The sequence below is a fragment of the Aotus nancymaae genome, unplaced genomic scaffold, assembly GCF_030222135.1.
Source record: "Aotus nancymaae isolate 86718 unplaced genomic scaffold, 86718_ANA_hifiasm-v0.15.2.pri h1tg000018l, whole genome shotgun sequence".
In the NCBI taxonomy this organism is placed as follows: Eukaryota; Metazoa; Chordata; class Mammalia; order Primates; family Aotidae; genus Aotus; species Aotus nancymaae.
Genome location: NW_026988430.1, coordinates 16720265 through 16747604, shown reverse-complemented (window position 1 = coordinate 16747604; position 27340 = coordinate 16720265). Strand labels below are relative to the sequence as shown.

General features: G+C 42.8%; 2 protein-coding genes across 3 annotated transcripts in view; one reads left to right on the top strand and one right to left on the bottom strand.

Annotated features, from left to right (window-relative positions):
- STX8 (syntaxin 8) overlaps positions 1–7368 on the bottom strand; it is a 308036-nt gene extending 300668 nt beyond the window's left edge. Inside the window, exons 1-2 of one of the 2 annotated variants that reach the window (XM_064378315.1) lie at positions 7283–7368; positions 3347–3446 (exon numbers count right to left, since the gene is read on the bottom strand). In XM_064378315.1, coding sequence (XP_064234385.1) covers positions 3347–3446; positions 7283–7299 — 117 coding nt within the window. In that variant the 5' untranslated portion in view covers positions 7300–7368. The remainder of the gene's footprint in view (positions 1–3346; positions 3447–7282) is intronic. The other variant, XM_012457587.3, reaches the window with a different exon arrangement.
- An 841-nt stretch (positions 7369–8209) lies between these two features.
- CFAP52 (cilia and flagella associated protein 52) overlaps positions 8210–27340 on the top strand; it is a 68251-nt gene continuing 49120 nt past the window's right edge. The window contains exons 1-3 of the mRNA XM_064378316.1: positions 8210–8279; positions 22654–22853; positions 23584–23720. Coding sequence (XP_064234386.1) covers positions 8210–8279; positions 22654–22853; positions 23584–23720 — 407 coding nt within the window. The remainder of the gene's footprint in view (positions 8280–22653; positions 22854–23583; positions 23721–27340) is intronic.

Sequence of the window (27340 nt, the reverse complement as noted above, 5' to 3'; positions counted from 1 at the left end):
CCTGTAATCCCAGCTACTCGGGTGGCTGAGATGCAAGAATCGCTTGAACCCAGGAGGGAGAGGTTGATGCAGTAAGCTGAGATCGTGCCACTGTACTCCAGCCTTGGGAGATGAAGCAACGCTGTCTCAAAAATAAATAAATAAACAGAGAACCCAGAAATAAGGCCGCACATACAACTATCTGATCTTCGACAAACCTGACAAAAATAAGCAATGGGGAAAGGATTCCCTATTCCATAAGTGGTGCTGGGATAACTGGCTACCACATGCAGAAGATAAAAAATGGATCCCTTCCTTACACCATATGCAAAAATTAGCTCAAGATGGATTAAAGACTTAAGTTTAAAACCTAAATGGAGGCCAGGCACAGTGGCTCATGCCTGTAATCCTAGCACTTTGGGAGGCAGAGGTGGGTGGATCACCTGAGGTCAGGAGTTCAAGACTAGCCTGGCCATTATGGTGAAACCCCATTAAAAAAAAAAAAAAAAAAAAAAAAAAAAAAACCTAAATCTATAAAAACCCCAGAAGACAACCTAGGCAATACCATTCTGGATATAAGAACAGGCAAAGATTTCATGACAAAGACACCAAAAGCAATTGCAACAAAAGCAAAAATTGGCAAATAGAATCTAATTCAACTAAAGAGCTTCTGCACAGTAAAGGAAACTATCAACAGAGTGAACAAACAATCTACATACTGGGAGAAAATATTTGCAAACTGTGCATCTGACAAAGATCGAATATCCAGTATCTATAAGGAACTTAAGCAAATTTACAAGAAAAATCCACCCCATTAAAAAGTAGGAAAAGGACATGAACAGACACTTTTCAAAAGAAGACAGACATGGTGCCAACAAATATAGGAAGAAAAAGTTCATCATCACTGATTATTAGAGAAATGCAAATGAAAACCACAATGAGATACCATCTCACACCAGTCAGAATGGCAATTACTAAAAAGTCAAAAACTAATAGATGCTAGAGAGGTTGCAGAGAAAAAGGAACACTTATACACTGTTGGTGGGAGTGTAAATTAGTTCAATCATTGTGGAAGACGGTGTGGCAATTCCACTAAGAACTAAAAACAGAAATATTATTCGACCCAGCAATCTTGTTATTGGGTAGACACCCGAAAGAATAGAAATCATTCTCCCATAAAGACACATGTACGTGTATGTTCCCTGCAGCACTATTCACAGTAACAAAAGACCTAAGAATCAACCTAAATGCCCATCAGTGGTAGACTAGATAAAGAAAATGTGGAACATATACACCATGGAATATTATGCAGCCATTAAAAAGATCGAGATCATGTCCTTTACAGGAACGTGGATGGAGCTGAAGACCATTATCCTTAGCAAACTAACGCAGGAACAGAAAACCAAATACTGCATGTTCTCACATTCTGTAGGTTATTCGTTCACTCTGTTGATATAAGAGAGAGCTAAATGGTGAGAACATATGGACACATAGACGGAAATGACACACACTGGGCCCTAGCAGAGGGGGGAAGTTTAAAGGAGGGAGAGGATCAGGAAAAACAGTAAGTACTAAGCTTGGCTGGGCGCTGTGGCTCACCTATAATCCTAGCACTTTGGGAGGCCAAGGTGGGCAGATCTCGAGGTCAGGAGATCGAGATCATCCTGACCAACATGGTGAAACCCTGTCTGTACTAAAAATACAAAAATTAGCTGGGCATGGTGGCACGCACCTGTAATCCCAGCTACTCGGGAGGCTGAGATGCAAGAATCACTTGAACCGGGGAGGCAGAGGTTGCAGTGACCCAATATCACACTACTGCACTCCAGCCTGGCAACAGAGCGAGACTCCATCTCAAAGAAATAATAAATAAATAAAATAAGTATTAGGCTTAATACCTGGGTGACAAAATAACGTGTACAACAAACCCCCACAACACAAGCTTAACTACATAAGACAAACCCACATATATATCCCTGAACTTGAAAGTTAAACTCTTAAAAAAATAATTCTAATAACTTTGGAACATAATAACTTCAGTAAACTTAGATTCGTATAAATTTTAACAAATTCAAATTTTGAACTTAAGTTTTTGTCATGGTACTTTATACTAATTCTGAAACTATTTTCTATAAACTGTAAATTAGACCAAACAAGTAAAAACATACTGATGCTTTTGGAAACTAGGATTCTCACTGTGAGAGAAAGAAAATACAAACTTGGAATGGGGAAAATAAGGAAGAAAGGTGTGGTGTTAGATTTGAATTGGAGGCTTATATTTTTAATCATAATCACAAGTATAAACGTTATTTCACAAAAATCTATTTCCTAGCCAAATCCCACCACTGTTTTCATACAGCCCATAACTAAAGATGGTTTTTACATTTTCTTTTTTTTGAGACAGGGTCTTGCTCTGTTGCCCAGGCTGGAGTACGGTAGTGTGACAGCTCACTGCAGCCTCCACCTTCTGGGTTCAAATGATTCTTGTGCCTCAGCCTCCCGAGTAGCTGGGATTACAGGCGTGTGCCACCATGCCCGGCTAAGTTTTGTATTTTTAGTAGAGACAGGGTTTCACCATGTTGCCCAGGCTGGTCTCGAATTCCTGACCTCAAGTGATCTACCCACCTCAGTTTCCCAAAGTGTTGGGATTACAGGAGTGAGCCACGACAGCCCATCTGTTTTTATATTTTTAATGTAAAATGTAAAACTTATAACTATCCTTGTGGTGATAATAGAAACTCAAAGACTTGAAGACATTGTCTCTTGGCCTGCAAAGACTAAAAGATTTATTATCTAGAGGAAGTTTACTAACCCTTGAACTAGACTATAAAATAGAAATGGCCGGACACAGTGGCTCACACCTGTAATCCCAGCACTTCAGGAGGCCAAGGCAGGCAGATCACCTGAGGTCAGAAGTTCAAGACCAGGCTGGCCAAAATAGTGAAACCTCGTCTCTACTAAAAATACAAAAAATTAGCCAGGTGTGGTGGCAGGCACCTGTAATCCCAGTTATTTGAGAGGCTGCGGCAGGAGAATCGCTTGAACCTAGGAGGCAGAGGTTGCAGTGAGCTGAGATTGCGCCATTGCACTCCAGCCTGGGCGACAGTGCAAGTCTCAAAAAAAAAAAAGGAAAAAGAAATGTTTACAGTAAAACAGGAGAACTTAAATATGTTATGCTTCATTTAGTCTCAATGATTAAATAACTATTAACTGGTTGGCTGTTATGTCCATTCAACACATGTAAGCAGATAGATCATTATACACACATGTGCACGGAGAGCCTCAAAGAAAGACAGGAGGGTTGTTTGAGTTTTCAGATCTCAAAACTCAAACAAATCATTGTGTACTAATTCCCTCCTGGTATTACCTTTGGTGTCTTTTCACCTTTTCTTTCATACTGATTCCGTTGTTGAATTTTCTCAGCAATTTCTTGGGCAATTTGACAAGTAGAATCGTATGTGGAGAACCTGCACCAAAGTCATAAAAAGAGAAAATGTTTAAGGTTATTTTTTTGTTTTTCTTTTTGTTTTCATAAGGAGTGTAGCTCTGTGGCCCAGGATGGAGTGCAGTGATGCACTCTTGGTTCACTGCAACCTCCGTCTCCTGGGTTCAAGTAATTCTCCTGCCTCAACCTCTCGAGTAGCTGGGACTGCAGACGTGAGCCACCATGACTGGCTAAGTTTTGTATTTTTAGTAGAGACGTGGTTTCACCATATTGGTCAGGCTGGTCTGTTTAAGATTCTTTAAAAGAAATTTTTGCATTGTCTAAGTTTGACATTTTCATTCTAGTCAAATAATTCAAACAAAAGGGGAGAACAATAGCATTACCAGTAAAAGCAACAGGGACTGAGTGTTTACTATGTGCCAGGCACTATTCTGAAGGCTTCATTAGTAATAACTCGCTTAATCTAAACAGGAACACTATGAAGTGGGTGCCATTACCATCTCCATCTCATACAGGAGAAAATGAGGCACAGAGGTAGAGTGACTTGCCCAAGTGGTACTACCCGCTGCAAACCAAGGCTGTCTGGCTCCAGAGCTGGGGCTCTTAACAACTGTGCCATTCCGCCAATGATAAAGCATTTGGGGGCCTCTGCTGTACTGGGCAGTGGAGAAGACAGCAGTGAACAGAATGAACACAGTCCCTGCTTTCACAGAGCTCATATTTTAGGGAAAGAAACTCATAAAACAAATACTATGGCAGGTGTTGACAGGTGCTAAGAAGAAAAACGCAGCAGGACAAAGGGACAGAGAGTGATGAGGAGCTGCTATTTAGAATCAGGTGACACTGAGGCAAGGTGAAGAAGCTGGCCTCAGAGATGCCTGGGGGACAGCTCTAGGTCAATACAGACCTTAAGTCTGATTAAGAAACGTTTACAATCTATTCTCCCTAAAGCCTGCTACCCAGAGGCTTCATTTGCATGATAAAACCTTGGTCTCCACAACCCCTTCTCATAACCCAGACATTCCTTTCTATTAAAAATAACTCAACCAATTGCCAATCAGAACATTTTTAAATCTACTTATGACCTGGAAGCCCCCCAACCCCCTTTGAGGTATCCTGCCCTTCTGGATCGAGCCATCATAAATCTTACATGTATTAATTCATGTATTATTCTCCCTAAATTGTATAAAAGCAAGCTGTTCCCCAATCACCTTGGGCACATGTCTTCAGGACCTCCTGAGGTTGTGTCTCGGGTGCATCCTTAACCTTGACAAAATAAACTTTCTAAATTGATTAAGACCTGTCTCAGATACTTTGGGTTGACAGTATCAAGGGCCTTAAAAATGTTCATTCCCCTCAGGCGCAGTGGCTCACACCTGTAATCCCAGTACTTTGGGAGGCCAAGGTGGGTGGATCACCTGAGGTCAGGAATTTGAGACCAGCCTGGCCAACATGGTGAAACCCCGTCTCTACTAAAAATATAAAAATTAGCTGGGTGTGGTGGTGAGCACCTGTAATCGCAGCTACTTGGGAAGCTAAAGCAAGAGAATCACCTCAACCTGGGAGGTGGAGGTTGCAGGGAGCCAAGATCATGCCATTGCACTTCAGCCTGGGCAACAAGAGTGAAACTCCTGGCAACAGAATTTTTTTTTCTCAAAAAAAAAAAAAGTTCATACCCTTGAACTCAGTAGTTCTACTTCACTTTCAACAGTCTAATGAGAAATCCGGTTAGTCAAACTAATTGAGAATAACAAAAAAAGTATAAATGCTTTCACTTTCAACAGTTCTAATTCCTCCTTCTAGGCAACGAGCCCAAGGAAATAAGAGATGGAACAAAGGGACTGCCTTTGAGATGAAAAAAAAAAAAAAAAAAATCAAAAAAAAAAAAAAAACTAATACTAGGAGAAAAATAAATTATGGTCATTCATGTGATGCACTATTATGCAACATAAAAAAAATTATGTTTTCAAAGAATGTCCAATTACATAGAGAAATGCTGTTGTGTGTGTGTGTGTGTGTGTGTGTGTGTGTGTATATATATATATAATATATATATATATATAAAATACAGATGAAAGTAACAAGTTCATTGTTTAAAAAAATCAGTAATGGGCCAGGTGTTGTGGCTCACGCCTGTAATCCCAGCACTAAGGGAGGCTGAGGTGGGTGGATCAGGAGGTCCGGAGTTCGAGACCAGCCAGGCCAACATTTTGAAACCTGTCTCCCAGCTACTGGGGAGGTTGAGATAGGAGAAACGCTTGAACCTGAGAGGCGGAGGTTGCAGTGAGGCAAGACCGTGCCACTGCACTCCAGTCTGGGTGACAGCAAGACTTCGTCTCAAAAAATAATAAAATAAAATAAAAAAGGATATGGCTGGGCACGGTGGCTCATGCCTGTAATCCCAGCACTTTGGGAGGCCAAGACGGGTGGATCAGAAGGTCAGGAGATCAAGACCATCCTGGCTAACATGGTGAAACCCCATCTCTACTTGAAAAAAAAAAAAATCAATAATGGCTATTTCCAAATTACAGAGTTAAAGATGCTATTTATTTTCCTCTTTGCAAATTTTCAATATTCTCTAAATTGAATACTTTCTATCAAGTGGTGTATACACCTGTTAAAATTAGGTTTAAAAAATCAATGTTAAATTAAATAAATGGCCCAAATAACGTAGATTCCAGGTAACTCAACTTTGTTCTTGGAATCCATTTATCGAGGCTGTCGGCAACTTAAACAATTATAAACTATATTAGAAATAACAACATAAGACATATATTCCAACAAGAACGTTATGGAGCTGTAATATGTTTTTAATTATTAAGCAGAAAGGTCAAGTCTGTTATGCTATAACAGGATGTTCCTTGGGATCAAAACTTGCATCTTTCATCATGCAGTCCTTGGGATTAAATGCTAAATAGATGACCCTATCACCTACTATTTTACTGCAGAAGCTACTGCTAAAAGAAAATTCGGGCCGGGCGCGGTGGCTCACGCCTGTAATCCCAGCACTTTGGGAGGCCGAGGCGGGTGGATCACGAGGTCAAGAGATCGAGACCATCCTGGTCAACATGGTGAAATCCCGTCTCTACTAAAAATACAAAAAATTAGCTGGGCATGGTGACGCGTGGCTGTAATCCCAGCTACTCAGGAGGCTGAGGCAGGAGAATTGCCTGAACCCAGGAGGCGGAAGTTGCGGGGAGCCGAGATCGCGCCATTGCACTCCAGCCTGGGTAACAAGAGCGAAACTCCGTCTCAAAAAAAAAAAAAAAAAAAAAAAAAAAAAGAGAAAATTCTTCACGGTATTAAGAAAGTGTAAAATGCTTTATAAACAAGTGCACAATTTCCCTCCCAGATTCCTGTAAATATCTGGAAGGGCCCCCAAGATCTAGGTCTTAGTCCCAACTGGTTACTAACTGGCTGGTGACCATGGATTCTGAACCTCGGTTTCTCCATCTGTGAAATAACGGGGTTCACCGGATGGACGGACACGCTACAAAAAGGTTATTTTGACTTCACTTTTATAGGAGTCCAGGGAAGCCTGAACCGGCCAGCTCCACAACCAAGATGGGCGGGAAATCCCCGCTGCGAGATGCAGCCCAGAAGAGCTAGAGGAATATTTAGAGCTTTGGCTCGAGTCCTCAGCTCTCCAGCGGACCACCCGTTCTCCTTCCCGGGCCACCCTGGCAAGGACCAAGGGTGGCGGGATGTGGCTGAGCCCCCTCAGTAGAGGAAGGGTCTCGTTGCCTCTCCTCTCACCCGAAATGCCTCCAGCGGGCGTGCGAAGTGATCGCCTGCTCCCCGGAAGCCCGGCCTCCCCGAAGGTCCCTCAGCGCACCGCCGCCCTCACCCAGGGCTCACCAGGGGTCCGGTGCCATAGTGCAGACTCCGCCCGCCGCTCGGACTCTTCCTGTTCTTAGCAGCTGACTACGGCGGCCCGCGCGGCTCACTCCCCGCAGTTCGTCCCGTGCGCGACCGGAGCCTGGAGTTTGCCAAGTGAATAACTAGGGCCTTAGAACCACGATCAGAGACAGGAAAGTGCTTCCCTGGGGACAGTAGGTTGGAGCAATCTACTCTCACCAAGAGATGCGAACTGCTGAGCTCAGTTAAAATTGTGAATAGAAACTAAGCTTTTCCCGGGAAGGTGGGAGCGCTGTAAGACCTCTCTCTAGCAGTTACTTAAAAATTCGTCCTGCTTCCAAAACAAAACAACAAACAAAAAACTAGATTGCAGTGAGACTTGCACCCTATATAAACTTATTACAACCTACCTTAAGTTAACTTTCTGATATGTACATTATACCTTAATAACGCTTTTAAAAAAAACTTTAACATTTTTTTTCACGCAGCTTCAAACAGGGGCCCAAAGAAGTATCAGTTACATATTCTTTTATAGCAGCCTTCCCATCAGTCCTCTACGCTTGATTACTTATTTTTTAAATGCCATTCATTTGGTGCTTGATTTTAGAGTTACCAGGAAGTCACAGACTCTACACGAGGGGATGGAGGAATTAGTTCTGTGCAGTTAGTGCCATCCCCTAAATTTCCAGAGAAATAGCACACACAGGAAAAAAAAAAAAAGAAGAAGAAGAAGAAGAATCATCTCACCCCATCCCTCCTCCAGCCCCCATACCCCTTATTTCCAAGAATGCTGATGAACTCGAACTCAGCTGGGTGGGTTTCTGCGAGGGCGTGGAGCTGGCGCGCATGCGCTCGCCCGTTACCATAACGACCAGGAGACGCTACACTTACCCGGTCGGAGAGCAAAATAAGCAGAACCTCTCAGAGATGGATGACAAAATTTCGCCGGAGGCTCAAGTGGCGGAGCTGGAACTTGACGCTGTGATCGGCTTCAATGGTGAGGCTTCCAGCATCTCTAGGCTGGCTGGTTTAAGAACTCGGAGGACGCGTAGTGCAAGCAGGAACAGTGAGACAACGAGGACACCTGAAAGGCAGTGTGGGACAACGGCAGGAGCCCTGGACAGGGACAAGCACAGGAGGACCCGCACAGCCCGCCCCACCCCAAGGCCTTGGAGAGTCACTTCCTCGCTCCGAGCCTCAGGGAGTGTGGGGTGGTTTTTACCAGCTCGGACAAGCGCGGGCACCTAAAAGGGACCACATGCCTCCTCCCCAGGCGGGACGGACGAGTAAGGGTGGTTGGAACCCTTCTCCTGCTAGGTCAGCCCTTCCTGGCTCTGAGCCCCACGCTGCTCTCAAAGCCCTAGGCCCCTTCGTAACCATACAGAAGGATGCTGTCTGCGTCGGCCCCTGGGACTAGCTAGGAAATCTGCTAAAATCCCGGATGGCGTACCAGCAAGAAAGCGCTGGGAGGGAATGTGTAAAAAGTTTGAGCCATCCCCTAAGGGGATGATCTTGGTTCTTTTAAAGATGGGGTTTCACCATTATGGCCAGGCTGATCTTGAACTCCTGACCTCAGGTGATCCACCCACCTCAGCCTCCCAAAGTGCTAGGATTACAGGCTGAGCCACCGTGCCCGACCGGTTCTATAAAATCTTAAGGAGGGTTTCTAAATAGTGAGGATTTCAGACCAGGACAGCAGGGGAAGGGGACGCCAGGGGGAGCTGAAGGGGAAGAGACGAAGGATCTAGGTCGCTCTGCTGAAATCTTATTTGTCACTGCCTATTGTTTTGAACATTTGGGGAAGAAAAAACTGCTGTGGGGTCTTGTTGTTAGTTTTGAGAGGTATTGGCTTTCTGAGGGATGAGAAAACAATGAATTAGATTTTAGGAGAAGCAAAACTTTTTTTAAAATGTGTGTTGTGATGCCTGAAAGCGTTAAGAATGTGGATGCAGAACAATCACTGTCTAAAGTTTTAAGCATACTCTAGGACTTAGCTCTTGACTCTTGGTTTTACTTTAACCGTCTCCGATAGAAAGTGAGCGCTTTACCGGGCCCGGTGACTTACGCATGTAATCCCAGCACTTTGGGAGGCCGAGGCGGGCAGATCACGAGGTCAGGAGTTCGAGACCAGCCTGACCAACATGGTGAAATCTCATCTCTACTGAAAATATAAAAATTAGCTCGGCCTGGTGGCACGCGACTGTAATCCCAGCTACTTGGAAGGCTGATGCAGGAGAATCGCTTGAACCAGGTAGGCAGAGGTTGCAGTGAGCTGAGATCGGGCCACTGCACTCCAGCCTGGGCCAGCTAGACTCTGTCTCAAAAAAAAAAAAAAAAAAAAAAAAAGAAAGAAAGAAAGTGAGCGCTTTATACATTTCGGATATCAGATATCCTGAGAGCTGATTACAAGATCATTGAGAAAGAATTGAGCAGCCTACAGTGGGTTGCAAAGCATCACTTATTGAGTCAATGTAGGACCACACACACAGAACTCTGCAACTGAATTCATGCTGTGGTTGCAAAGTTCTAAGTGCAAATATATGGTAAATCGTATGTCAATGTCTTCCATGGCAATTACTAATTATCTTTGCCTTTTAGGATGACCCCATATGATCAAATTGTTGTTACCTTGGTGGCTTTATATTAATGTGTATTCTTTTTTTTTTTTTTTTTTTTTTTTTTGAGACGGAGTTTCGCTCTTGTTTCCCAGGCTGGAGCGCAATGGCGCGATCTCGGCTCACCGCAATCTCCGCCTCCTGGATTCAGGCAATTCTCCTGCCTCAGCCTCCTGAGTAGCTGGGATTACAGGCACGCGCCACCGTGCCCAGCTAATTTTTTGTATTAGTAGAGACGGGGTTTCACCATGTTGACCAGGATGGTCTCGATCTCTTGACCTCGTGATCCACCCGCCTCGGCCTCCCAAAGTGCTGGGATTACAGGCTTGAGCCACCGCGCCCGGCCTAATGTGTATTCTTTCACACAGTCAAATATATACATGTATGTATAACTTCTACGCAAAGTAATACCTTATGGACTAAGAATACAGGGTTAATTCCATAGTCATGCTTATCAGGAAGAGTTTGGAAAACTGGAAACATACAGTAAAACTGAAAGAAAAATCAGCCATCATTACATTTTTCAAACATATCACTGTAAATTTTTGGTGTGACCCGCTTGAGTATACATTTACATAAAAATAGTTTTTTTAAAAAATAAAAGTGCCCTCAAGCTGTATATGTTCTCTCTCTCTCTTTCTGTTTTTTTGTTTTTTTGTTTTTGTTTGTTTTGAGACAGAGTCTTGCCCTGGCACCCAGGCTGGAGTGCAATGGTGTGATCTCGGCTCACTGCAACCTCCACCTCCTGGGTACAAGCAATTCTCCTGCCTCAGCCTCCTCAGTAGCTGGTATTACAGGCACATGCCACCATATCCAGCTAATTTTTCGTGTCTTTAGTAGAGACAAGCTTTCACCATGTTGACCAGGCTGGTCTCAATCTTCTGACCTTGTGATCCACTCACCTGAGCCTCCCAAAATGCTGGGATAACAGGCATAAGCCACTACGCCCGGCCAACTGCATATATTCTCTTATAACCAGATTGTTTTTCTTTTCTTTTTTTTTTTTTTTTTTAAAAAAAAGAGGCAGGGTCTCACTATGTTGCCCAGGCTGGAGTGCAGTGGCTATTCACAGGCGCAATCCCACTACTGATCAGCACGGGAGTTTTAACCTGCTCCGTTTCCGACCTGGGCCGGTTCACCCCTCCTTAGGCAACCTGGTGGTCCCCCGCTCCCGGGAGGTCACCATATTGATGCCGGACTTAGTGCGGACACCTGATAGGTATAGCGCACTGCAGCCCAGAACTCCTGAACTCAAGGGATTCTCCAGCCTCAGCCTCCCGAGTAGCTGGGACTACAGGCACGTGCCACCGCGCCCGGCTAGATTTTTTTTCATCTACTAGTATGCCATGTAAATCTTTCCTTAGCAATAAATATAATAAAATAAATAATATATTCCATGCCATAATTTAAATATAATACTAACATAATATTTTATGCCATAATTTATTTAAATAACATCCTGTTATTGAGACTTTAGTATAATTTGCATTTTTTGCATTTATTTTAAAATGTAACTAAGAACATCTGCAGAGCTAAGTCTTTTCGCTCTTTAACTTTTTTCTTAAAATAAATTATGGATACATTTAGAATGTCTAAAATCTAAATACCTAAAAAAGTCTAAAGACTTTTTTAATTTTTATTTTCTTAAATTTTAGAGATGGGATCTCACTATATTGGGCAGGCTGGCCTCAAACTCCTGGGCTCAAGCAATCCTCCCACCTCAGCCTCTCAAGTAGCTGGGAATACAGGCTTGCTAGTATACTGACCCGGTTATATCCTAAAGACTTTTGATGTATCCTCCAATGCTATATCCTATACACAACAGAAACATATATAGGAATATTTCTAATAACACTTTTTTTTTTTTTTTTGAGATAGGGTCTCACCCTGTCACCCAGGCTGGAATGCAGTGGCTTGATCCCAGCTCACTGCAACTTCCACCTCCTGGGTTCAAGCAATTCTCCTGCCTCAACCTCCCAAGTAGCTGGGATTAAAGGTACCCACCACCACACACCTGGCTAATTTTTGTACTTTTAGTAGAGATGGGATTTCACCATTTTGGCCAGGCTGGTCTCAAACTCCTGTCCTCAGGCAATCTTCCTCCTCGGCCTCCCAAAGTGCTGGGATTACAGGTGTGAGCCACCGTGCCTGGCTGCATATTTCTCATAGTTAAACATTAGAAATAATCAAAATCTTCATCAAAAGTTGAAAGGACAAATCAATTGTAGTACACCGTATTCATACAATTTAATTCCTCTGCAGGAATTAAAAAGAATGAACTACTGCTATATACAACACTATGGATGGATCTCACAAACAGATGTTAACCAAAGAGCCAGATACAAAAGAGTACAAATTGTATTGTTCCATCCCTATAAAGTTCTAAAAGGAGGGAATTGGGAGAAGGAACGTGGGAGGCCTCTGGGTGTGCTCATGTTCTACTTCTTAACCTGGGCTGTAGTTAAACAGGTGTGTTTAACTGAAACAAAGAAACTTAAAACTAAACTTTAAAACAAAAAAATCACAAGATCTACAAATTTAGAAAAGGAGAAGAGACTTCTTTATTCCTTCCTTCCTTCCCTCCCTCCCTCCCTCTTTCCTGCTCTCTCTCTCTCTCTCTTTCGAGATGGAGTCTCACTCTGTCCCTCTCTCTCTCTCTTTCGAGATGGAGTCTCACTCTGTCCCCCAGGCTGGAGTACAGTGGTGCTATCTCTGCTCACTACAACCTCTGCCTCCCAGGTTCAAGCAATTCTCCCCTGCCTCAGCCTCTTGAGTAGCTGGGATTACAGGCATGTGCCACCATGCCCAGTTTATTTAGTAGAGACCCTGTCTCACCTGAGCTCAGAAGTTCGCGACCAACCTGGCCAACATGAACTTCTGACTCAGGTGATCGCCTGCATTGGCCTCCCAAAATGCTGGGATTGCAGGTGTGAGCCACTGCGCCTGGCCGACTTATTTCTTTTAAAGGGTTACATCCTGCAAGGTGGCCATCCTGCAGGCTAAGAAGTGTGCCTCAGGCCAATTTCTATACTAGCTCTTAAAAAAAGAGAGAGAAGGCAGAACTGTCATAAGGCTTGGGAGAAAAGATTTTGACTAGGAGTGAGGGGGTAAAGATTGAAGGCAGAACATTTCAGGTAACAGGAATGGGGGGCAAAGGAGGAAAAATGGAAAGCGTGGGGTCTGGTTGCAGAAGGGCAAATAGCGTGGTGTGGCTTCAGTATCAGGGACTGGCAGGATAACACAGGAAAGAGAACCTGGAGTCAGATTTCAGAGGCCTTAAATGCCAAGTGATTGAGTTTAGATTTCAGATGGAAACAAATTAGAAACAAAAGCAAGGCCCCTTTTATCATTGCAACACTGAAACTCACTGTAGTGTTACATATTACACTTGAATTATTTTTTGAGACAGAGTCTCCCTCTGTCGCCTAGCTGGAATGCAGTGGCACAATCTCAGCTCATGGCACCCTCCACCTCCCAGGTTCAAGAGATTCTCCTGCCTTAGCCTCCTGATTAGCTGGGATTATAGGCATCTGTCACCATGCCTGGCTAATTTTTGTATTCTTAGTAGAGATGGAGTTTCAGCATGTTGGCCAGGTTGGTCTTGAACTCCTGACCTCCTGACCTCAGGTGATCTGCCTGCCTCAGCCTCCCAAAGTGCTGGAATTACAGGCATGAGCCACCATGCCCAGGCTTAAACTTGAATTTTGACTTTATGGTGTCAATATGTAACTGTAGTTGACACTTAGAGGTATTGTATTTTGACCTGAATTTATTATTTAAACAAACCAAATATAGCTGTGTTTAAAACATTTAATAAAGTTGTAGTTATTAAGAGTTTGGTCACATTCATCCATTGACTGGAGTAGATAGCCCATGATTTTCCTGTTACAGTATACAAAGAGTTCTTATAAAACAGCAACAACAACAAAATAGATCAGGAGTCTACAAACTATAGCCCATGGGTCAAATCTGGCCCACTGCCTGCTTTTGTAAATAAAGTTTTATTGGAATGTAGCTATGCCCGTTTGTTTATGTATCATCTATGGCTGCTGATTTCTTTTTTTTTTTTTTTTGAGACAGAGTGTCGCTCTGTCACCCAGGCTGGAGTGCAGTGGCACAATCTCGGCTCACTGCAACCTCTACGTCCTGGGTTCCAGTGATTCTCCTGTCTCAGCCTCCTGAGTAGCTGGGATTACAGGCGTATGCCACCACACCCAGCTAATTTTTGTATTTTTAGTAGAGACTGGTTTTCACCATGTTGGTCAGGCTGGTCTCGAACTCCTGACCTCATAATCTGCTCGTCTCAGCCTCCCAGAATGCTGAGATTACAGGTGTGAGCTGCCTCGTCCGGCCCTATGGCTGCTTTTATACCACACTAGCAGATATGAGTAGTTGCAAGAGACCATATTGCCCACAAAGCCTAAAATATTTACTACCTGGACCTTTGTTTGTTTGTTTGTTTTCTGGAAAAAAAAAAAAAAAAGGCCAGACCTTGTAAATAGATAATGGGCAAAGAAATATAAATGGCTATTCACACAAAAAGCTAAAAAATGCTATTAAAGTTCATGTGTGGTGGCTTACACTTGTAATCCCAGCACTTTGGGAGGCTGAGGCAGGAAGGTTCCTTGAGGCCAGGAGTTCAAGACCAGCCTGGGACACATGGTGAAACCCCATGTCTATAAAAAATACAAAAAAATTATCCAGGCATGGCAATGCATGCCTGTGGTCCTGCTATTTGGGAGGCTGAGGTGGGAGGATCACCTGAGCCCAGGAGGTAGAGGCTGCAATGAGCCATCACTGTACCACTGCACTCTAGCCTGGGCAACAGGGTGAGACCTTGTCTCAAAAAAAAAAAAAAAATGCTATTAAAGTAATGATGTTTTGGCCGGGTGTGGTGGCTCACGCCTGTAATCCAAGCACTTTGGAGGCCAAGGTGGGTGGATCACCTGAGGTCGGGAGTTCAAGACCAGCCTGACCAACATGGTGAAACCCTGTCTTAAAAAATAATAACAATAAATTAAAATATAAATAAAAGTAATGACGTTTTTCGCTTCTCAAACTGGGGAAGGCAAGTGTGTGTGTGTGTGTGTGTGTATATATATATGTAATATAGTAATATAGTAAGGTAAGAAAAAGAAATGGTTCTCAATTACTATTGCCAGTATTAATTTTACAACCTTTTGAAGGCCAGTTTTATAGTATCTTTTACAATTTTTAATGAGAATAATCTTTGAGCTTTTCTTTTTTTGAAACAAAGTCTCACACTGTCACCTGGGCTGGGGTGAGGTGGCATGATCTCGGCTCCCTGCAACCTCCGCCTCCCAGGTTCAAGCACTTCTTCTGCCTCAGCCTCCCAAGTAGCTGGGATTGCAGGCACTCATCACCATGCCCAGCTAATTTTTTGTATTTTCAGTAGAGACAGTGTTTCACTATGTTAGCCAGGCTGGTCTGGAACACCTGACCTGGTGATGATCCACCCATCTCGGTCTCCCAAAGTGCTGGGATTACAGGCGTAAGCCACTGTGCCCAGCCATATCTTTGAACTTTTAAGAACATGAATCACTTATTCAAGTTTTCAAAAAATGTATGTACAATGAAGTTCACTGTGATATTGTCTATAATAGCTGAAATATTGGAAGAAACAACCCAAATGTCCATTGGTAAGATGTTTGAAAAAATTATGCTCCAGAAATGTTTTTGAACAAGACAGAGGTGGTGGTCGCTCAGCATTGTGAATGTGCTAAATGCCACTGAATTGTTCACGTTAAAATGGTTAATTTTATGTTATGTGAATCTCACTCCAATAATTTTAAAAATTATATTCCTTTTGTGCAATCAAATATGATATAATCCTTAAGAAAAATGGGATAAATGTGTATAAAATAACCAGGAAAGATGTCAAAGATATGTTAAGTATAAAATGTAATTTGCCATACAGTGTGTATTATATGAGCCTATTATAGTTTAAAGTGTACGTATGTTTGAGAGAGAGAAAGAGGGGATAGAGAGGAGAGAGGGGGAGGGACAGAGGGAGAAAAAGAGGGAAGGAGAGGAGGAGAGAGAGACAGAAAATGGAGTGTGTGTATGTCAGGAGAAGAGAGCAAGGAACATTCATTGCAGTGGACATGCGTAGTTTTGATTACTCCATATTTGAATACTATTCTATTTGAGAAGAATCCCAAGATAGGTAGGAGCTGGTTCTATTGCTTTAGTGAGAGCCTAAAAGGTGCACATAGTTTCTCTCCTAACTCCTTGGCAGGATGTGACATAATTGGCTCAACCAATCAGACTTTCCCAGTCAGCAGTTCCACTCTTATAAGAGTGATGCAAAGGAGCAGAGCATGCCGGGAGTCAAATACTGCATTGAGTGTTGAGCAGTGTGGCAATGAGAGCTCTTTAGTTCATGTCACTTGGTCTCGCCTTGCTATCAGTTCTGCCCATTTTTCAAGTGTGATCCAAATTTCCTGCCAGTTGTGTCAGCAATGTGTATTCCTTCCATAAAATTCTTTTTCTGCTATATTTAGCCAGAGTTGACTCTTCTAGTTTGCAACCAAGAACCATAATTATTAAATGCAAAAACAAAAATAAATCTGAAGAAATACACACCTGCATGTTACAAGGTTATCTCTGGGCAGATTTTATACCTTAAAGTAGAGTAGCTGGGTCCTGGGGCATGTGTGCATTCAAGCATCATCAATAAAGATACATTGTTTCCCAAAGCAATTAGACCAATTTACTTTCCCACTAAGCATTTTATGAGTATTCCCTTTGCTCTACATCAACACCAATGCCTGGTACTCTCAGCCATCTTAATTTTAGCCATTTTGGTGGCTATGACATGGTATCTCATTTTGGATATAATTTACGTTTTCCTGGTTACTTATGAGGTTGCATCTCCTTTTGTATGTTTATTGGGTTTTGAATTTCCTTCATGATAAACTGGCTATCCATATCCTTTGCTCATTTTTCTGTTGAGAAGCGTATGTTTTCCTTACTGCTTTGTAGGAGTTTCTTGTATATTATGGAGATGATCCTTTGTCTACTGTATGCATTGCAAAGATCTCCCTGTTTGTATTTTTCTCTTCATCCTTAATGTCTTTTGTCATTAAATGTTTTTTTTTTTTTTAAAGACAGTCACTCTGTCACCCAGGCTGGAGTGCAGTGGCACAATCTCGGCTCACTGCAACCTCTACCTCCCAGATTCAAGCGATTCTCCTGCCTCAGCCTCTCAAGTAGCTGAGCTTATAGGTGCCCACCACCACACCTGGCTACTTTTTGTATTTTTAGTAGAGACAGGGTTTCATCATGTTGATCAGGCTGGTCTCAAACTACTGGCCTGAAGTAATCTGCCTGTCTCAGCCTCCAAAAGTGCTGGGATTACAGGCATCAGCTGCCCAGCCTAGATATTTTTCATTTTTAACGTAACTGGGTAAATGTATCAGCCTTTTCTTTTATGATTTGCTCTTTTCGTGTCATAGTTAGAAAGTCATTTCTTATACCTTTTGTATATATTATCTTGTTTTTCTCATTTAGGTCTTTGATCTACCTAGAAGATATTGTTTGTGTAAGGTGTGAATTATGAATCTAATTTTAATTTTTCATGTGGATAGCCATACAATTGCTTATAAAGAAGCTGCAATTAGAAAAAAATAAAAATATTTTTAGTAGGAATAGATGACCCCAAAGACGCAAACCTTGGTATTATAAGAACATACTGCATAAAAAAGAAACACTCCATTAAAATGAAAAGAATCATTTATTCAATAATTACATTTGTCCATTTAACCAAAAATAACCATTTAGCAAAAGGAATCACATAAAGCACCAAAATAAATTTCAGAGGGAGTTAATGTAAAAGAAGTATTCATTTAAGAACCAGAAGATTAGGCCAGGGGCAGTGGTTCACGCCTGTAATCCCAGCACTTTGGGAGGCCGAGGCGGATGGATCACGAGGTCAAGAGATCGAGACCATCCTGGTCAACATGGTGAAACCCCATCTCTACTAAAAATACAAAAAATTAGCTGGGCACGGTGGCATGTGCCTGTAATCCCAGCTACTCAGGAGGCTGAGGCAGGAGAATTGCCTGAACCCAGGAGGTGGAGGTTGCGGTGAGCCGAGATCATGCCATTGCACTCCAGCCTGGGTAACAAGAGCGAAACTCTGTCTCAAAAAAAAAAAAAAAAGAACCAGAAGATTATATTAATAAATATTTATGACTCTTTGGATGGAGAAGGAAATAGCAACAAAAAAAATATTTTTTAAAACCCAAGAATAAATGTAATAAGAAATGTGTGAGATCTTTATGAAAAAAAATCAAAAATGCTGCTAGAAGACATAAAAGGAGACTTATGGGCTCACGCCTGTAATCCCAACACTTTGGGAGGTTGAGGTGGGCAGATCACAAGGTCGGGAGTTCAAGACCAGCCTGACCAACAGGATGAAACCCTGTCTCTACTAAAAGTACAAAAATTAGCTGGGTGTAGTGGCTCACACCTGTAATCCCAGCTACTTGGGAGGCTGAGGCAGGAGAATTGCTTGAATGTGGGAAACAGAGGTTGCAGTGAGCTGAGATCACACCACTGCACTCCAGCCTGGGCGACAGAGCAAGACGCCATTACAGAAAGAAAAAAAAAAGACTTATGGAGAAATATATCCTGTTTTAAATATATATCTTATATTAATACTATCTCACTAAAAACACAATCATGAATTTTAAATCGTCAAGGCGACATGAAAGTTTATATTGTAAAATAAACACTAAGAGCAATCAAAAAAATTCTGACCACAGATGAGTAATAACAGAGGACCCGGGTCTGCTTCATATTAAAGCATATTACAAGTGTTTTTAATTGTTGAGATGCTTCTTAGTATAACCAAAATCAGGTCCTGGCCACTTGTCACTTGAAAGCTAAAAGCTCAAGGGATGAGCTTTGGTGAAAGGAAGGTTAGCTTTATTGGAGAAGCCAGCAACCTGGGAAAGGCAATAAACTAGCTTTCAAAGACCACCTCGCTGAGTTGAGTCTCTGGATCAGCAAAATTAGAGGAAATAATGTTCAAAGCATTTTTGTGAAATGTACACAGCCTCGGGTGGGCAGTTGGTCAATATTTTGGGGCCTTCTGCAGATGCCGTTTGCCCTGTCCTCACTAGGCTGGTCAGCCCATTCCAAGAGTTGTTGGTCATTGTATTTTATTTTATTTCTACTGAAGGTTCTGTTTTCCTGAGACTGTTTTTAGTGAATAATCTACAAACTCAAGCAAAACAATAATTACATTCAAACAAACAAGCTTTTCTCTAACATGGAAGCAGTAGTGTTACATTTGCAGATATGTGGAGTACAGGAGCTGCTTGTGGAAAGAGGTGTCACCATGAATGGTTCCAGGCTCTTCAGACCACTTAGAACTGAAACCAAAATTTAAAAAAATTCTTTTTTTTTTTTGAGACAGAGGCTCGCTCTGTCGGAGGCCGGAGTACAGTGGTGAGATCTCAGCTCACTGCAACCTCTGCCCCCAGTTTAAGCGATTCTTCTGCCACAGCCCCCTGAGTAGGTGGGACTACAGGCATGCAACCACACCTGGCTAATTTTTGTATTTTTAATAGAGACAGGGTTTCACCATGTTGGCCAGGATGGTCTCGATCTCTTTACCTCGTGATCCGCCCGCCTCAGCCTCCCAAAGTGCTGGGGCTACAGGCATGTGCCCACGTGCCTGGCCAAAAAGAAAAAAATTCTTTTCCTGGTTAGGCGCATTTGACATATTAAAGTTGTATCAATTTAAGGTGTATAACGTAATGTGTTAATATACATGTACATTGTGAAATGATGTCCACAATCAAACTAATTAACATATTCACCTCACAAAGTTACTTTGTGTGTATGATGAAAACACTTAAGATCAACTCTCTTAGCAAATTTCAAGTATACAATGCAGTATTATTGAGATGGAGTCTCACTCTGTCGCCTAGACTGGAATACAATGGCACAATCTCGGCTCACTGCAACCTCCACCTCCCAGGTTCAAGCAATTCTCCTGCCTCAGCCTCCCAAGTAGCTGGGACTACAGGGGCTCACCAACACACCCATCTAATTTTTGTATTTTTAGTAGAGACGGGTTTTCACCATGTTGGCCAGGATGGTCTTAATCTCTTGACCTTGTGATCTGCCTGCCTTGGCCTCCCAAAGTGCTGGGATTACAGGTGTGAGCCACGGCGTCCGGCCACAATGCAATATTATTAACTACAGTCACCACGCTGTACGTTAGGTCTCTAGAACTTCTTTATCCTGCATAACTGAACCTTTGTACCCTTTGACCAACATCTCTTCATTCCCCCCACCCCTAGCAACCACCATTCTACTCTGCTTTTATACATTTGGCTTTTTCAGGTTCTGTATATAAGTGAGATCACTATGCAGTATTTGTCTTTCTGCATCCAGCTTATTTCACTTAGCATAATGTCCTCCAAGTTCATTAAAAAAAAATAGATTAAGGACCTGAATAGGTATTCCTCAAAAGAAGACATATAGATGGGCAACAGGTATATAAAAAGGTACTCAACATCACCAGTCATCAGGGAAATGCAAATCAAAGCCCAAATGAGATATCACCTCACACCTGTTACAATGGCTATTGTCACAGAGACAAAAGATAACAAGCTGGCGAGAATGCGGAGAAAGGGAACCCCTGTCCACTGTTGGTGGGAATGTAAGTTCATACAACCATTACGGAAAACAGTACAGAGATTCCTCAAAAACTCAAAAAGAAAACTACCATGTGATCTAGCAATCCCACTTCTGGGTATATTTCCAAAGGAAATGAAATCAGTATATGGAAGAAATATTTGCACCTCTATGTTCTATTCAGAGCTATGTTCAGCACTGTTTGCAATAGCCAGGATGTGGGAACAACCTAAATGTCCATCAACAGATGAATGGATAAAGACAATGTTGACCAGGCATGTTGGCTCACGCCTGTAATCCCAACACTTTAGGAGGCAAATGCAGGTGGATCACAAGGTAGGAGTTCAAGACCAGCCTGGCCAAGATGGTGAAACCCCATCTCTACTAAAACTACAAAAATCACCCAGGCACAGTGGCAGGTGCTTGTAATCCCAGCTACTTGGGAGGCTAAGTGGGAGAATCGCTTGAACCTGGGCAGCAGATGTTGCGGTGAGCTGAGATGGCACCACTGCACTCCAGCCTGAGTGACAGAGTGAGACTCTGTCTCAAAAAAAAAGAAAATGTCATACACATACACATGTGCACACATACAGGCACACACAATGTAATATTACTCAGCCCTTAAAAAGAAGGAAATTGGAGGCCCGGCGCTGTGGTTCATGCCTGTAATCCCAGCACTTTGGGAGGCTGAGGTGGGTGGATCACCAGGTCAGGAGTTCAAGACCAGCCTGGCCAACATGGTGAAACTCCATCTCTATTAAAAATAAAAAAATTAACTAGGCATGGTGGTGTGTACCTGTAATCCCAGCTACTCGAGAGGCTGAGGCAGGAGAATCGCTTGAACCTGAGTAGCAGAGATTGCAGTGAGCCAAGATTGCACCACTGCACTCCAGCCTGGGCAACAGAGTGAGACTCTGTCAAAAAAAAAAAAAAGAAGAAGGAAGTCATGCCATTTGTAAAGACATGGATGAACCTGGAGAATATATGATTTGTTAAGTAAAATAGGCCAAGTTTTTATCTTTCCCAAACCTTTGCCTAAGGTAGTTGACTTGCATTCTCCCTATGCCTGTGCGCTCACCCAAGCAGGCTGCTCACGCTCCATGCACTCACGCTCTTTAGGATTACAAGAATTGGCCATAGGTCTTGCTGGACCAGCATCAGCATCACTTAGGAGCTTATGAGAAATGCAGAATCTCAACCCCACCTCAGTCCTGAAATAGAAATCTGCATTTTAACAGGATCCCTCAGGAATTATATAAACCTCAAAGTTTAAGAAGTGATTACTAGGGCCGGGCGCGGTGGCTCACGCCTGTAATCCCAGCACTTTGGGAGGCTGAGGCGGGTGGATCACGAGGTCAAGAGATCGAGACCATCCCGGTCAACATGGTGAAACCCCGTCTCTACTAAAAATACAAAAAATTAGCTGGGCATGGTGGCGCGTGCCTGTAATCCCAGCTACTCAGGAGGCTGAGGCAGGAGAATTGCCTGAACCCAGGAGGCGGAGGTTGCGGTGAGCCGAGATCGCGCCATTGCACTCCAGCCTGGGTAACAAGAGCGAAACTCCGTCTCAAAAAAAAAAAAAAAAAAAAAAAGAAGTGATTACTAGACCAAGTGATTACTAGACTTTTTGTCAGTAGAATAAAATTACCTATTTCCCCCAACTTATTTTAGCTGAACTAAGGGTTATTTAAAAAGTGTTGGCCAGGGGCGGTGGCTCATGCCTGTAATCCAAGCACTTTGGAAGGCAGAGGCGGGTGAATCACAAGGTCAGGAGTTCGAGACCAGACTGGCCAACATGGTGAAATACTGTCTCTACTAAAAATACAAAAAAAAAAAAAAAAATAGCTGGGCATGGTAGCGGGCACCTGTAATCCCGCTACTCAGGAGGCTGAGGCAGGAGAATTGCTTGAACCCAGGAGGCAGAAGTTGCAGTGAGCTGAGACTGCACCACTGCACTCCAGCCTGAGCAACAGAGCAAGACTATGTCTCAAAGAAAAAAAAGTGTTGTCTTTTGTACTCAAGTAGAAAATTCCCAGCCACTTCTGCACCTGATTATTATTACTGTTCATCTTTCTCTTTTAGGACATGCGCCTGCTGGTCTGAAATGCCATCCTGACCAGGAGCATCTGATTTATCCTCTGGGTTGCACAGTCCTCATTCAGGCAATAAATACTCAAGAGCAGAATTTCCTACAGGGTCATAACAACAATGTCTCCTGCTTGGCCATCTCCAAGTCGGGAGAGTACATCGCCTCTGGACAAGTCACATTCATGGGGTTCAAGGTGAATACCGTGAAAACCATTCATTGTGAATTTATCCAGAGGTGCCTCCTTAGAAGAACTGCTCCACTTGAAGTTGTTAGTTCTGTGCAGCAATGTGCTTTGTTCTTCCTTCTTCTTCCTCTTGACTTCTCTTTTAACTCATTTTCATTCCACCAGACTGGGAGTGAAGGACTCTCATGATTTTACACCTGAAGTTGCAGCTTGTGACTGATATTGCTCACAGACAAAAGTTCCTGCTGAAAGCTGTTTCCTTTGTGTTGCTGTCGCGTTTGTAGAAGCTGATCTGATTTCTAGAAAAGTGATAGTATGGGCTGGGCGTGGTGGCTCATGCCTGTAATCCCAGGACTTTGGGAGGTTGAGGCAGGCGGATCACCTGAGGTCAGGAGTTTGAGACCAGCCTGGCCAACATAGTAAAACCCCATCTCTACTAAAAATACAAAATTAGCTGGGCCTGGTGGCGTGTGCCGTAATCCCAGCTACTTGGGAGGCCAAGGCAGGAGATTTGCTTGAACCCGGGAGGTGGAGTTTGCAGTAAGCCAAGATCACGGCATCGCACTACAGCCTGGGCAAAAAAGAGTGAAATTCTGTCTTAAGAAAAAAAAAAGAAAGAAAGAAAGAAAAAGATAAAAGAAAAGTGACAGTATTAATTGTTTTTCATCAAGAAGGGTGGCTATCTCCTCAGATGCTTTGAATGCCTCCCTATGATCTGACGGTGTGTTCTTGCCCCCAGGCAGACATCATTTTGTGGGATTATAAGAAAAGAGAGCTGCTTGCTCGGCTGTCCCTTCACAAGGGCAAAATTGAAGCTCTGGCCTTTTCTCCAAATGATTTGTACTTGATATCACTAGGAGGCCCAGATGATGGAAGGTAATGAACTAAACATATTTACTTATTTTCTTTTTAACTTTTATTTTAGGTTCAGAGGTAAATGTGCAGGTTTGTTATGTACGTAAACTTATGTTTCCACTGTTTGTTATATAGGTAAACTTATGTCCCCACAGGGGTTTGATGTACAGATGATTTAATCAACCAGGTGCTCAGCCCAGTACTTATTTTTTTCTGATCCTTTCCCTCCTCCCACCCCTCACCCTCAAGCAGTCCCCAATGTCTGTGTTCCCTTCTATGTGTCCATGTACTCTCATCATTTAGCTCCCATTTATAAATAAGAACATGTAGTATTTGGTTTTCTATTCTGTGTTAGGTTGCTAAGGATAATGGCCTCCAGCTCCATCCATGTTCTTGTAAAGGACATGATCTCATTCTTTTTTATGGCTGTGTAGTATTCCATGATGTATATGTATCACATTTTCTTTATCCAGTCTACCATTGATGGGCATTTAGGTTGATTCCATGTCTTTGCTATTATGAATAGTGCTGTGATGCACATACGATCACATGTGTCTTTATGGTAGAACAATATATATTCTTTTGAGGATATAGCCAGTAATGGGATTGCTGGGTTGAATGATTGTTCTCTTTTTAGCTCTTTGGAGAATTGCCACACCGCTTTCCATATGGTTCAACTAATCTACATTCCCACCAACAGTACATAAGCATTCCCTTTTCTTTGCAACCTCACTAGCATCTATTATTTTTTGACTTTTCAATAATAGTCATTCTGACTGATATGAGATGGTTATCTCATTGTGGTTTTGCTTTGCATTTCTCTAATGACAAGAGATATTGAGCCTTTTTTCACTTTTGTTGGCTGCATGTATATCTTCTTTTGGAAAGCGTTCATGTCCTTTGCCCACTTTTTAATGTTGTTTTTTCTTGTACATTTATTTAAGTTCCTTATAGATGCTAAATACTTTGTCAGATGCAAAGTTTGCAATATTTGCTTATTTTCTGCCAGGTATATTTCCAGAAGTGACAAGGGCCCTGTCCCCTCTAATGTTCTCTTTTGGCCCGTCTTATTTTGAGTGTGCATTGTGTGAAAAGCCTCTGAGAAAAATACCATAAAAGAGTGGTTTTCAAACTTGGCTGCATGTTGAAATCACCTGGGCAGCTTTAGGGAATCACTGGTGCCTGGGTGTATCTTCAGAGAGTCCAGTTTGATTGGCCTGAGCTCTAGGAGTTATACAAGCTTCCCAGTACTGCATTGAGTAAAAGTGGTGAGGGTGAGCATCTGTAAGGAACATGGCTATGCTTTGGTCAAGGATAGGCCGAGGTAGGATGTTTACATACTGCATGACTCAGCGAGTTTAGAGTGCAGGCATATAATTCCACCATTATCACAGCCATGTAGACATAACATGGAAAGGCCATCACTTGGCTCTATACCACTGTTGTCTGTAAAACGTATAATTGCCCTTTTGACATTGTGCAGGTGCCCTGGTGCCCAGAGAAAGAGAGAGAGAGGGTGGGATGAGATGGCTCATGCCTGTAATCCCAGCACTTTGGGAGGCTGAGGCGGGCAAATCACCTGAGGTCGGAAGTTTGAGACCAGCCTGACCAAAATGCAGAAACCCCATCTCTACTAAAAATACAAAATTAGCCTGGCGTGGTGGTACATGCCTGTAATCTCAGCTACTTGGGGGGCTGAGGCAGGAGAATCGCTTGAACCTGGGAGGCATAGGTTGTGGTGAGCCGAGATTGTGCCATTATGCTCCAACCTGGGCAAGAAGAGCAAAACTCTGTCTCAAATAAATAAATAAATAAATAAACAAACAAACAAATAAATAAATAGAGAGCAAGCCAGAGCTGTCCATCTTTGCAGACAGACAAAAGGGAGCCAGGACACAGTGTGCTCAGCCCGCTCGTGCCCAGAGAGACAAAGAGTTAAGCTGCTGACCCTGAAGACAGGGTTGAGCCTGCCACTCAGCTGTATGTGGGAGCTGCTGGCTCAAGCAGCCAAGACAGGATGGATAGTGTGAGAAAGCTGTTGATGAGAGCGGCTGCTGAATAAAATCATCTTCCACCTGCCTATGGCCCCCAAGTGTTCCTTCTGCTCATCTACTCACTCCCCTTGGACTTCAGCATGGGCTGGACCTGGACCCCGGGATTAGACAGCATCCTCATCTTGTTTCAGATCTTAGTGGAAAGACTTTCAAGTTCACCCCATTCAGTGTGATGTTATCTGTGGGTTTGTCATATATGGTCTTTAACATGTTGAGGTATGCTCCTTCCATACCCAACAGAATATTATTTAGCCATAGAAAATAATTTTTTTTTAAAAAAAAAGAATGAGCTGTTGTCATTGCAGCAACATGTATGTAACTGGAGGTCATTATGTTAAATGGAATAAGTCAGGCACAGAAACAAATATCTGATGTTCTCACTCAAAAAAAGTAGCTCTCATGGAGGGAGAGAGTGGTTAGCAGAGGCTGGGAAAAGAAGGAGGTAGGGGGATAAGAGTAGTTGGTTTACAGGTACAAAAATACACTTACATAGAATACATTCTAGTATTCAATCACACAGCAGGAAAATTATGGTTAATGATTTAGTGAATATTTCAAAATAGCTAGAAGTATTGTAATATTCTCAACACAGAGATAAATGTTTGAGGTGATGGAAACCCCAATTACTTTGATTTGATCATTATACATTGTATACAGGTATCAAAATATCACTGTACCCCACAAATATGTACAGCTAGATATATCTATAAAAACGTGTCCCAGGTGACTCTGATGTGCAGTTAAATATGAGATCCATTGCTGAAAAGAAGGACACCACCATCATCATCATCATTGTCATGAAAGACAACAGCTACATTTTTTTTTTTTTTGAGATGGAGCCTCACTCTGTCACCAGGCTGGAGTGCAATGGCGCGATCTCTGCTCACTGCAACCTCTGCCTCCCGGGTTTAAGCAATTCTCCTGCCTCAGCCTCCCAAGTAGCTGGGTTTACAGGCACGCACCACCAAGTCCAGCTAATTTTTACATTTTTATTAGAGATGGGGTTTCACCGGGTTGGCCAGGATGATCTCAATCTTTTGACCTCGTGATCCACCCACTTCGGCCTCCCAACTGTCACTGCACCCAGCCGACAACAGCTACAATTTTAAAGCACTTACTATGTGTCAGGCATGAGCTGAACATTCTTATTGCATTGTCTAAATTAAATCCCACATTAATTTCAAGAAGTGGAAGCTATTGGTGGCAGGTGACAAGTAAGGAGCCCGCTGGTAAGTGACAGACCTGGAAGACAAACCCACCCTAGCAGCATGACTGCAGAGGCTGCACCTTTAACTTGCATCACCAATACATGATCTTTGCCCTTGCGTTAACTCACAGTCAAGTTGGTAGGCAGAGAACACAAAGGAAATTGAAAAAAAGAAGTATATTTAAAACATATTAGCAAGAACTGGTCAGGCGTGGTGGCTCACATCTGTAATCCCAGCACTTTGGGAGGCTGAAGTAGATGGATCACCTGAGGTCAGGAGTTCAAGACCAGCCTGGCCAACCTGGTAAAACATTGTTCTATTAAAAATACAAAAATTAGCCGGGCATAGTGCTGAGGCCTGTAATCCCAGCTACTCGGGA